This window comes from Rhincodon typus, chromosome 36 (assembly GCF_021869965.1).
Source record: "Rhincodon typus isolate 14 chromosome 36, sRhiTyp1.1, whole genome shotgun sequence".
Classification (NCBI taxonomy): Eukaryota; Metazoa; Chordata; class Chondrichthyes; order Orectolobiformes; family Rhincodontidae; genus Rhincodon; species Rhincodon typus.
Window position 1 is genome coordinate 5,336,368 of NC_063367.1, and position 13,117 is coordinate 5,349,484.

Here is a 13,117-nt window from a genome sequence, read left to right on the forward strand (position 1 = left end):
CCCTTCTTCAGAAATTCTGAAGAAGGGTCTAGGCCCGAAACATCAGCCTTCCTGCTCCTCTGATGCTGCTTGGCCTGCTGTGTTCATCCAGCTCTACATCTTGTTATCTCAGATTCTGCATCATCTGCAGTTCCTCCTATCTGTGTGACTACATAAGATGGGCTCTGGTGGCTCAAGGCTCACCATGACCTTCATGAGGGCAAATTGTATGGGGTTGGGCTTGTTGGTGTGTTGCTAAACCTGCCAGTGAGAGAGACATTCCATGAATTTGTGTTTTCAAAGGGTATTAGTGAACCGGTTACTGTGGCTTGAAATAAACAGCTTCGCAGTCCCTTTTACTGGCCCGAGCTTGTTACTTCTGTTTTTAAAATTTAGCTCCTCACACTGTTGTGTTGCATTTTGATCATTTTCTTTTGATTTTTATTTTACTAGTAGCTACAATACCACTGTACCCACTATATTTTGTCACTCAAAATCTTGAGGAACTATTTGTTTGTTATTTGTAATTGAAAATCCACAAGAGGGGAATTAGTTTCAGTGGTCACTGAATGTGACAATGTGGAAATGATGCCAATCCCTGGACTGTACCTTTGTCTGTGGCCAGTTTCTTTACTACAACTTGTAAATTTGCACATCAGTGATTTATCTTGCACGTTTAACTATGGTGTATAGTTTTTCATGTATCAACTAAAGGTTTGCAATGTACAACATTGAAACAGACTATTCAGTTTAGCAGTGTGTACTATCTACAAGATGCACTACAGAAATTCACCAAAGATTCTCAGACAACACCTTCCAAACCCACAACCATCTGGAAGGACAAGGGCAGCAGATGTATGGGAACACCACCACCTGCAAGTTCCCCTCGAAGCCACTCACCATCCTGACTTGGAAATATATTGCTGTTCCTTCAGCATCATTTGGTCAAAATCCTGGAATTCCCTCCCTCATGGCATTGTGGGTCAACCCACAGCAGGTGCACTGCAGTGGTTCAAGAAGGCAGCTCACCACCACCTTCTCAAGGGCAACTAGGGATGGGCAATAAATGCTGGCCAGCTAGCGACACCCATATCCCACAAATGAACAGATTTTTTTAAAAACTAATCAAAGTCACTGTTTTCTTCTTCACACAAACCTCTTCCACCCAACTTTATCTAACCTTATCACCATAACCTTAACCTTCATGCAGCTCTCTAGTTTCCCCTTGATTTAGGTATCAAATATATATTTACCCTTGATAATTTATCTGTTTGATCAGGTGTATTTTTCAATGCATGGACCAAATCAGTTGTACTAATTGTGTATTTTGATCTGGAGGAGTTTTAAGGAAGTGTGGGCATTCAGTGTGAGATTATATGCCTCGACAGAAGATTATTCTCTTTTATGAGTCATTTGCAAGCAGAACTCATGCCAGTTTCATTAATAGCTTTTTTTCCCTCCCCTTCTGTCTTCTGCCACCTCTAGGTGTTGCTGTTTCTTCAAGAGGAAAAGGAAGAAGAATGCAGATAGGCACAAATGACTGCAGCTCTCGAGGGATGGCGAGGTTCTGCTTGCATGTTCAACTCCCTTCGTTTTGGATGAAAAAGCCACGTGACTGGTTGAGAAGCTTCAGACTCTGATCCTTGTTTTGTATAATTATTATTTTTTGCCTGTGCCTGCGTGTCCTCTGCTGGGAAAGGATCCTTTTATTTTCCTTCAAAACACTCAGGCTCAATTGCACTTCTTACCATGATGACCAAATTCCCACAAGAGAGATGGCCAGACAGACGCAGATGCAAAAGTCCTGGGGCTTTTCACTTTTCCTGGCTGCAGTTTGGGGGTGGTAGGGGTGGGGGAGAGGAGGGGGAAGTGTGGTTTGGAGGGGGGAGGTGGTGAAGAGACTGGGCGATGGCAGCCCCTCCACACTACCATAAATCGCGATGAACAGCGTGGTGAAAGACTCCCTCTGGGTACAAATAGACTCTTCAGTGCCGAGCTGCCCACCCAGAGGAACGCGGAGTCAGCCAAACTGACAAGGGCAGATACAGGCGCATTTGTCGCAAAAAAAAACAGTGGTTGTTCTATTTTGTGATGTAGCATATAAGCTGTGAGAAATTTTAAAATCTACTGTTTGTCTCTTCCCCCCCAGCCGCCCCCCACCTCGCTATTCAACCTATTCTCAACCTTGTTTGCAACTTTTGGGCTTTGGCCATTGTAAACCGGCTGAAGTAATTTTTACAAAAAAAGAGAGATGGGCTCTTTTGCTTTCTTAAGGTGCACTTAATGTGGTGGGGGGGGTGGGGGGCGGGTGGGTAGGGGGGGTGATATGCGCGTGTGTGTGTGAGTGCGCGCGCGTGTATGAATGTCTGTCGCTGACATCCAGAATCGATCAAACAGTGTGGATTGCGAACCCACACTGACTGCTGCAGTAATTTCCAAGCTGGTACTGCCACTTTTAAATGTGCTTTTTTTAAGTTTGAAATGGTTGATGGTTATTATCCAAAGAGCACTGTTTCTGTGGAAACATTACAAAGTGAAAACAGCATTAATTCCCTCCCTGTTCTCCTCCCCAACTCCCTACCCCTCTCCCACCCCCCACTTCTCTCTCTGTCTGTCTGTCTGTCTGTCTCTCTCTCTCTCTCTCTCTCTCTCTCTCTCTCTGTCTCTCCGTTCCCCTAAGATTTGGCAAGTGGGATGCCTACAAATGTCACGCGCATCTGATCTAAGAGCTAGGGCGTATCAGTTGCCAAAATAAATAGACAGCATATTTATGTATGCTTTGGGTAGTTTTCACGGGGCACAAAAGAAAGTAGGTATGAGCACTGCATGCGGTGATGTCTTCCTAAGGGACACACTCTTCTTAATCTGGACAGGTGGCCTGGAACCTTTTTTCTGACCTGTCTCCCTCGTTGTGTTTGATGTAGGATTTGCTCATCTTCATAGGGTCCTGGCGAGTGGCATTCTTTTCATTACATGCAAGCAGCAACTTGAAAAGGATTGAATTCATTGGGACTGTAGCAGATACTCTGTGTTTTGACCAAGTCTGGGGGAGTGTGTGGTGCAGGTAGTGTTTTGTGGTTAGGGGGGTGGGTTTGTTGGGTCATCATCGTGGTGGGTGGGTAGGGTTTACAGAGGATTACCCCTCTATGATGTATTCAGAAATCAGATGCTTAAGCAACTCCGTACCTGCTGGCCAGTGACTGCGGAGGTTCCCGCTTAAGGCAGCTGTATCCTCAGGAAGCTGCAAAGTGCCTGTGGCTTTACTTACCCTCCTTATGCTGTGGCTGAGCCCCCGAAGGCTGGGCACTGGAGGTGAGCACATGGAAATTAACCATTTTGCCAGAAGTGGTCTCCTAATTCTCACATGGGTTAGATAGCTGGGTTGAGACGAATTGAGATGACCGGGGACGTTAGCACTGCTTCCAAGCTACATGTCTGGACATAAAATCAGTGGGTCGTGGCATGGTTAAGTGACCAGAATTAATTGACCATACCATAACTAACGGCCGAAGCTGGGTACAATTCAGTTAAGTTTCTATAGCAACGTGAACTCAACCAAAGTACTTCCAAAATGCAGTGAAGCTCATCCAAGCCTGGATCATCCTATTCAAATCATTTGACTGTACACATCAACTGTAACATCATTGAGCCCTGGTTTCTCCCTCTGAAATCTATGGATTGAAGTGATGCAATGTCACTGGACATCCCTGCTCGCTTCATACATTCCAAGTGACCCTGAAGAGGTATCTGTAGGCAAGTCCTTTCTTGAATGTTTGAATGTGTCTTAAAGGCTCATTATCTGCAGTTACCTTGGTTCGCAACAGGCTGTACACCAGGCACTAGAAAATCTTTACTCAGGTCTGTCAGTTACTTGAGTGACAAAATGCTCCTGACCATCCAGTAGACACTCAATTGGCTGCTGATCGTAGTAACCAGCAAAGCACTGGTCAAACACTATAACAAATTAAATGTTCCAGTGCGTGGAAAGGCTGGTGTTGACTTGCCACATGCACTCCTGAATCTGTCCAGGAGTTTAGATATGGGAAGATAGAAACAGAGGAAACCTGCTCAGGGTGTCTGGAAGGAAGCAATCTTCTCTTTCAAGAGTTGCGTAAGTTATTTGAATCTCCTTTTGTGGTCTCATCATGCAAAATGTTAACATTGTTATCGGTTCAATATTCTGCTCTTTTTAAACTCTGAAACAAGCTGCTGGTTTTTAATTACCAGATTGTGCAGCAACACTGTTTTAATTGATTGTCAAAATATAATTATTTTAAATTGTCTCCTCTTCTGGGGGGGTGCAGGGAGGTGGAGAAATACAACTTCTTGAAGGCTGTAGTCCCAATTTTCTGAACTAGATTTTGTTCCTTAAAGTGGTAAATTTCTCAGGACCGTAACTTAACGCACTTCAGGATGTTGTCATTCAAAGGAGGTATGAAGGCTCCAAGACCTGAGGAGCTATTAGCAGCCAGTGGATTGCACTGAATATTAACCAATTAGAATATGGAAACCCAGATCTCAAAACAGTCTGTGTAGACCTTTCCAATTTGACTTATCCAGTCCTTTATCCAGATATCCTCTTGCTGCTTTCAGGTTGACTTGTTTGTGTGGATAACTCCAGATGATCTGTTTACTCAAAGTACAATCTACTCTTGATTCAAAACTGTGTAACTTGAATTATGTTGATGCAAATTGTACATAATGCAATTGCCTCTTGTGCAATTTTATTTGACTTACTTAATTCAAACCACCGGTTAATTGAAACTCTTTCCAAGCAAAGTGCAAACTTGAATGACCAGAAGTAGACTGTACTTGGAGTGTTCTGGCATGTACCTCACACTTGTATTAATTCTGTTCATATTTAACCATTCTGTGCTGTAACTTTGAAAAAGCTTAAGGTATTCTGTCAAAGTAGTTGATAGAGCAGCAGAGAGAGGGGAAAAGACTTACTTGGGGAGCTGAGAAAGACACCACCTCAACAGCAAAAAAAAGCATTATACTGACACACCGCATTTACAGGGCTCTGCTTGTAATGAAGGGAGATTGGCGAGTGCTTCCTAAGCCAGTGCTTGAATTTAAATTGGTCACAGTCCTTTGCGTGTCTCTGCCAGATGTGGTGGCTTTGTTGTCCTTACTGAGAGCCCTAGAGCATGGCTCACTTTGTTAGTGCAGTGCTGGTAAACTCAGAGCATGTGATGCCTTTTCATCTCCTTTGCAACCCAGTCAGAAAAGTTATATTTTCCAGGAGGCAGCTCTGCAAGAATTGAAAAAAGAAACAACGATTGTACATTTCATTAGCTGCAATTGATCTTATAGTTTATTTTGTCATTTTGGAGTACTCCTTACTGTCTTAAGAATTTCAATCAAATTTTATTTTAAAATGTGTTTTGTGGAAAATTATAATTTGTGTTCTTCCCAAAAACTCAATGCTTTTAAAGGCTCCTTTAAGGTCCTTCTGTTGTTCCTTTATTAAAAGGTACAAAGAAGCTGAACATCTACGACGTTTGGAAAATAGACTTGGGAAAGAGATGTAATGTCTCCTGATGAACTGCTGGAGGAAAACATTGTTACATATTCTGACAGGCAGAACAACTCATAAACTACCATTCCAAAATATAGATGAGTATCACATTCCAGTCGTGGAACATGTTATGAAATGGAAAACCCACACAAAAAACAAATGCTGGGAATTATCGCTAAAGGAACAGGTCAGCTCAGTTCCTTGAGGACAACCTTTTGGTGTCTGTCTCAAATGCTCTTTCCATCTTAAGTGTTATGTTTCCTGTTTGGGTTAATCATTCCTGAATGGCCCTGTTGGGAGAGGCTTGGAACTACCTGAGGTAATACATAGATTTTTTTTTACAAAAGACAGTTACGTAGCTGTTGACTGTTGAAGTACAAACCCATTATAGACTCCTTAATATCTGGTTGTTTGGAACTTCGATCACTGCTGTCAGAACTCATACTTGAACATGATTTAGCGATACAGTGGAGCCTATAATATCCAGTCACATCAGGAGGAAGCCTGCCCTGAATCTCCTTACAAGGCAGCTTTCAGGTTTATTATTTGAATGAGACAACATTGCAGGTTTGTCTGACTGTGCATGTCTTTCTTTCTTTCTTTCTTTCTCTCTCTCTCTCTCCCTCTCTCTCTCCCTCTCTCTCTCTCTCTCTCTCTCTCTCTCAGTGGCTGCTTTGTCAGGAGCAGGTTCCACTAAGTACTGTCCTAACTTTTTCTAAAGGGATCCAAACCAGTGGGTTTGACCTGGTTGTTTAGGCAGGAAGGCTTTTACTTAATCAAAGTGACTGGAGGATTAGGTTTCACTATCAATGAGACTTACTTTTATTCATTTTGCTCTGTCCTTGAGCGTGTGAGTAAAAGCTGTGTTTTTACTCTTTGTGGTCTTGTAAATATAGCACACATTTGCTTACTGAGCATGAGTTTCTAAATAAAATTCTCAAAATTCTAGACTGTAATAATTACAAAAAACAACAACCAGTTTTGGTTTGTTTTCTTGTTTTACAACTGTTGCTGTTTGTGCTGCATGTTCGGTATCCATGGGGAAGGGTTCTCAGGAGTTGGCCACAGTTTTGTTTTTGTATAAAATACAACTGTGGTAATCATTCTTTTTAAAAAAAAAAAAAAAAAAAAAAAATGAATGGTTAAATATGTCTGTCCTTTTTCTTGCCAAAGTAACCTTTTGTTCCTACTTTCTTTTAAAAATTGAGAATTAAATAGTTTTGTTTGTGCAGTCCTGGCACCAGCCTAAGCTTACATGCTGTCAACAATTAAGCATTATGGTATGAGATGGGGAAATTTCTCTTTCTAAATTAACTGGACGTGACAGCCCCAAGTAAGGAGCAAACCTTTATGTTGACAGTCCCATGATAGCACACTCTGGGAAACTCCGTCAAGTTTACCACCAATTTGATCTTTCTCCTGTTTTCTTTTGAAAGACCTTTTGATGTGTTGATGATTCTGGACTGACTTATTTCCCTTTCTAAACTTTGTTTCAGCACTCCAATCCAGAGTGCATCACAGATGTAGACCAGTCTTCAATAGATTGTTTTGCCTCTTGCCAAGCTCAGATGGATGGGTCTGTCCAGTGTCCTGCCATTTGGACACCACTTCACCAGAACTACCTTCCACCTCGAGGCCTGTCATCTCCAAGCAGTTATGGAGTCACTGCCAGCACGATGTGTTCACTTTGTCCCAAATCGCCTTCCTATGAAGAATCTATTTCTGCAGAGTGCCTGATTCAGTGCATTAACTGAGATCCAGTTGTCCTGCTGAGATGTAACATTGGTTGGGCGGGGGGGAGAGAAGAAAGAGTAAAATTTTTTGGCTTTAAAGTGAGTGTGATTGACCATTACCACAATATTTCTTTAAGTATTTTTGTGCTCATTAAAGTGCAGGGTGCCAGCACTGGGGAATAATGGAGCACTACCCCCCGCCCCCCCACATATGTCTGACCCTAGTAGTAGCTCTGAGTCTCTTCAGTTGGGTACCACTTGGGTGGTTAAAAACTGTCTCTCCAGGCCATTTGCCAGAGATGCTTTACCCCCAGTCTCAGAAAATGCTTGCTGACAGTAGGTTTCCTGCCATTAAACCATCCCCTGCAACCCCCCCCCTGCCACAACACCACCACCACCTTCCCACCTTGTTCACACAAAATGGGAAAGCTAATTTGTGCCAAACTCAGTGGGTTTACATTCGCTCATGTTGGGCTTTCAGGCTATCAGTCCAGACTGGATTTGAACCAAGCTTGAAGAGATGAAAGGGCAGCTTCACTGGCCTTCAGGGTAAAAATGAATATCTCCATTCTCAATTGACTTGCTTTTTGGATATCAGCCAGTGATGCCTGAACTTGAAAAGGGTGTTTGGCTCCACATAGATTGGGCAGCACTCCATAGCTGTACCCAATGTCATGTACCCAAACTTAACTGTTTGGTGATATGAGGACAATTCTCATTATTAAAAGTGTATTAATAATTCTGCATCCAATTAAAAGCCTCATTAAGCTATCATGGGTCTATCAAACAACAGTAAAACACAACTGAATTGAGCACTTTGTCATGCTGGTCAGAGTGGTGGAGTTACGCTCATACAGGATCTTAGCATCAAGCACATTACACTTCACTTTCAGCACCACAGTTGACCTGAAGTAAATTTAGGAGAGTGCAAGTTAATTAAATTGGAGTTCTATTATCATCTAGACATAAGCACAATTTAATTCAGGCACTACTTGCTACTGAAAACTTGTATGTTTAAGAATCTTAATATAAATATGCCTGTCAGCCTCCTGCGGCTGGTCCCTATTGAGCAAAGACTTGGCAAGGGATTTATCATAAATTGGAAAGCTATCTTCTGAGGCTCATTCTTTACAATGAGCTGTAATATCACCTTGAAACCATAGTTTAGAGTGGTGATAGACGGTCCTATAATTGCTATCAAGGTTCAACATGGAAGGTGGCCAGGCAGTAAGAGGGTGGAGCTTTAAGAACATAGCTCATGGTAGCCATCTTTCGTCAACTTTCTGGGTCAAATTAATCTGTCTTGATATGGGGAGGGGGGGGAGTTGAGCCTTGAAGCACTTGAGGTTCTGTTGTGTCACCTGGTATTAGCTGAAATTGTAATGGTTGCACAACTGGGCTCAGCTACAGGAATGCAATGTGCTGCCTGACAGGTGGAGTTACCGTTCACAGGGGGTGCTGGCTGGTTAGTGTACAATAACGTTGCAGCTACAGAGACTGGGTTAGGAATCAGAGGTCATGTGCTGTGAGTGATACACATTGCTGTGTTAAACAGATTGATTCTGAATTTTTTTAAAAATCATATGGTTTGTGTTTAATTTGTGTACAAGTTGCTTTTAGATGGTGGGCAAGGGGAAGAAAATCCTGAAACTGGTAACAGAATAGAAGTTTCTAAATCCCTGTAGGTTATGAGCCAGTTTCTAGCATATTGGGAGGATTTGCTGGTTATACAGCATGCTCATCCTCACTTGCAACTAAGTGAGAATTTGATGTTCAATTTCAAAATGAAAATATCTGCACATCTAAAGAACAGACTTCAAAGAAATTTTACTTACCCACCAATTGTCACCAACAACTGATCCACTATCCTAGAATATAACCACACCTGAGAGATGTATCATTTATATGTGGGATTTGTTTGGAGGACAGGAGAAGGGATACCTACTACAGTGAATCCAAGCCATTCACTTTCCCTTCCAACTTGTAACTGCAAAGAAGTACTCAAAGTCCTTGTGGCATTTTCCCCACTTCCAGTAATCTCAAGGTCCTAAACAGATAGCATTACACTGTAATTCATGTAGAGTTGGGGCCAGGTGCCTGTACATTATGCCTGTTGCCAGCCTTTATTGTAATGCTACAGGTGTTAGTAGCCCTCTTAGAGCAGACATTTGAGGACCATTTCATCTGGTGGCCTGTTACTGTTGCAATCCAACACACCATGCCATGTCAAAAGAGTTTGAGAATTTCTCCACTTGTTCAAAGTTTTAAAAAACCCACACCATGGTCATGGAGCTAAGCCAGTGAGATAAATGTGTTTCTCTTCACAGCATTCATGCATTGTGTTGATCTTCCAATAAAGCACACTTAGATTCTTCATTCTGTGGGACTTGGGTAAGAAGTTCAACATAAAGTTGCATGTATCAAGTACAAGAGTTTTTAGTACAGCTGGTTGTGGGGATGACTTGGAGCCTTTGTTTTGCTCCGCCAAGGGCTGGTGACATTTCTGAAAGAATCAGGACTTTGCAGGTTAGAATCCCATTGCTCCTTGTATCTCAGAGCGGACTTTAGAAATGTTGCTTCTAAGCTCAGCAGAGGCAGCTTCACAGATTTTGTGTAGGATATATGAGTGGGGAAGGGAAAATAAAGAGCAGCCTCCTCAACTCCACTTTCCCACTCCCACTCCAAATTCAATCCTCACAAAAGTTGGTCAGTTATCTGGAGTGCTGAGTGAAGTGTGACATTGAAGGACCTTCAAGTCCGCGCTCTATTTGCATCTGCCATACTTGCCAGAAGTTGGAGGTTGCACCTACATAGACCTTTCAGTATTACTGAGCTGTGGATGAAATAATTCTACATAAAACAGAAAAGGCTGGAAATATTCAGGTTGGGAAGTGTCTACGCAGTGAGAGAGACAGACACCCAGAGCAAACATTTCTGTTGATGGAAGGTTAAATGTTAATTCTTGGTTCTTTTTCCATGGAAGCTGCCTGACTTGCTGACTGTTTCTGTTTTTATTTTTATTTCTTATTTTTCCAGCATCTACAATATTTTGCTTTTGTGACAATTCTGCCTGATGACATTTGGTGCTGCATTGCATTTCTGTACGTGGCTTCCCATTCAGCATTGTCAGTAATCTCCACCGCCCCCCCAACCTCCAACCCCCTCCCAGAAAAAGATCTGGTGTGGATCCATAGCCCGTTTACAGTGTGTTTCTGGATTGGCATTTGCAAAAGGACACATTCATTGATCAGTCTCCTATTGCATCTATCTCTAGAGTTGTATTTGTGATGGAGATGTTTGTTTAGCTGGGATTCGCATCCAAGAGTTTTTGTTGTTCTACAGCTGATGGAAAATCATTTTCTCTGATTTTAATTTATAATGGTCAATTGACACTGTCTTTGTTTGGTACTGTGATATAAAGTGAAGGCCAGTGCTCAACTGGGCCCAGCTTTGCCAGCCCAATATCTTTGTATTTGTTTTCTTTCCCCCTTTTAATCAGTTTGGATAGGGTCTTCTGTGTGTTTGGAAGTAGAAACTGCAGGATTGCACAGTCTTATCATTGTACTGTAGAAATGTTGCATTGTAAAATTCCAATTAAAACTGACATTCTTTCTACGGCACCTTTTTATTTTGTGGTGATGTACAGGGCTTGCACTTAACCTAATTAGTACAAGTCGCTATCAGCATTTTATGCTTGGTTAAGCTTTTAATCATTATTTTTCATTAAATTGTTCTGTATTCCCAAAAGGTGGCTGAACATGTATTCTATTAATCAGGAGCTGCCTTTTTCCCAAACTTATGCCAATGCCTTCTTCAGGCAGTTGCTGAAACCTGTGAAATAGAATCAAGGGAGGGACTGAATGGCCCCTTCTTCCTGTGTTACTAAGTAGGTGGTGCTCTGGAATCTCTGAAAGATTGTAGTCCAAGGATCTGTTTTCAGTCTTCTCTCTCTGCGGATTCCAATTCACTTTCCCTCTAGCAATCAACACCACAGCATGAGAAATAAAAGGCATGTATAGCCTTTACAGATTTTTGAGCAGCTCTTATTCAGTTTGTAAATCTAAAGTTGATAATCTAATAATATCAAGCTGCAGACTCGACAGTGCGCTGAAAGGTCCTTAGATTTCACTTTGAGCACTTCTTGTTTCATCTGCTGAGCCATGACTCTTGTGTGTCTCACTGAAACTATGACATTCATCTGGGTGGAAATCACAGGAACCCTGTTTAACACACAAACATAGAAGATAGGAGCAGGAGGAGGCCATTCGGCCCTTCGAGCCTGCTCCATCATTCATCACGATCATGGCTGATTGTCCAACTCAATAACCAAATCCTGCTTTCTCCCCATAATCTTTGATCCCATTCGGCCCATGTGCTATATCCAGCTGCCTCTTGAATACATTCAATGTTTTGGCATCAACTACTTCCTGTGGGAATCAATTCCACCGGCTCACCACTCTTTGGGTGAAGAAATGTCTCCTCATCTCCGTCCTAAATGGTCTACCCCGAATCCTCAGACTGTGACCCTTGGTTCTGGACACACCCACCATGGGGAACATCCTCCCTGCATGAAGTGCTTTACTTTCTATCAACCCCAAATATAATTATCTCCTTTAACCCATCAAGTCCCACCACTAATGGCCTCTCCAAAGTTAATTTAGTCTGAAAAGTTTTTCGTTTGGTAACAACCCATTCTGTAATAATCATTCTGTTTATTGTCACTGCCTTTCACCTTTGCTGGTTGCACTGAAACACTCCTTAGTAAATGGTTAGCTTTAGATCTTGGATTAATGCTTTATTATTACGGACTGGTTCTAGCATTGATCTTCCTCAGAAGGGTCACTTGACCTGAAATATTAACTCTGATTTCTCTCCCCAGATGCTGCTAGACCTGCTGAGCTTTTCCAGCCATTTCTGGTTTTGTTTGACTTACAGCATCTGCAGTTTTTTTTCGGGTTTTTCTCCCAGTGGTCTGGTCTTGTTTCAGTTGGAACATAACTTCCAGGAGCATGGGGATTTGTGCACAAGATCCCGCAAACAGCGATTGTTGTTTTTGGGTATCGATATTGATCAGACGTCCCTTCAACTAGTCGTGGAATCTTACAAATCCGCCAGGTGGGGGCCTCAGGTTGATATCACATACAAAAGACTCATTCCACCTCACTCATTGAACAAGTTCATTGGATCTGCCGTCCAAACGCAATAACACGGGAGTTACAATTTGGCGAGGGAATTGTTTAGCACAGCATATTGCCATCGATCTTGCGGTTATTGGAAGAATACTAGCGCAGGGTGTTGTGATGGTATAGGATAAAGCAGTAGGACTTGTTTCTTTATCAGACTGTCAGGCATTTCCCAGCTCTGAGACTACAGTATATGTCAACAACCCTTGAGAATCCTCTAGTGCTATGATACCAAAACCGCAGCTGGCTCAGAAGTCACTCCAATTCATCACTTGGATACGAGCGACTCTCTCAGCTGACCCTGAAGAGCACCCATGGTTCCAAAGATGTCAGTAGGTCCTGGGGGGCAAACACCAGTAAACTTGGTGATACATGAGTACATTCAGTTTAGAAATGCGGCTGAAATAGAGTGCAGATCGTGTAGTTAGTTCAGAAAAGGAATTCAATCAATTTTATATGAGGGGTGACAGTGGGCAGATCAAATTGAATACGCAAATTATAAGGTTAACTTGTAAGCATCTGGGGAAGGCAAAATGCAGTTTATTGATGGATTTGAGTTAGTGATGACTTTTCTCTTTTTTTTCATTTTATGTTGTCCACTCTCAGCCTTTTCTTATTCACAATCGCTTCCTTTCTCCCGTCCCTAAAATCTTCTTCCATATTAACCGCAAAATCACTCTGAGATAGAAATGTGGAAAACA

The 13,117-nt window shown here is 42.2% G+C and overlaps 1 protein-coding gene across 3 annotated transcripts in view; it reads left to right on the top strand.

The window, feature by feature from the left end:
• LOC109934754 (casein kinase I-like) overlaps window positions 1-10,848 on the top strand; it is a 193,053-nt gene extending 182,205 nt beyond the window's left edge. For 2 of the 3 annotated variants that reach the window (XM_048617260.1, XM_048617261.1), the window contains one exon: window positions 1,465-1,814. In XM_048617260.1, coding sequence (XP_048473217.1) covers window positions 1,465-1,519 — 55 coding nt within the window. In that variant the 3' untranslated portion in view covers window positions 1,520-1,814. Of the gene's footprint in view, window positions 1-1,464 lie in introns of all 3 variants that reach the window. The other variant, XM_048617262.1, reaches the window with a different exon arrangement.
• The last annotated feature ends 2,269 nt before the right edge of the window (window positions 10,849-13,117 follow it).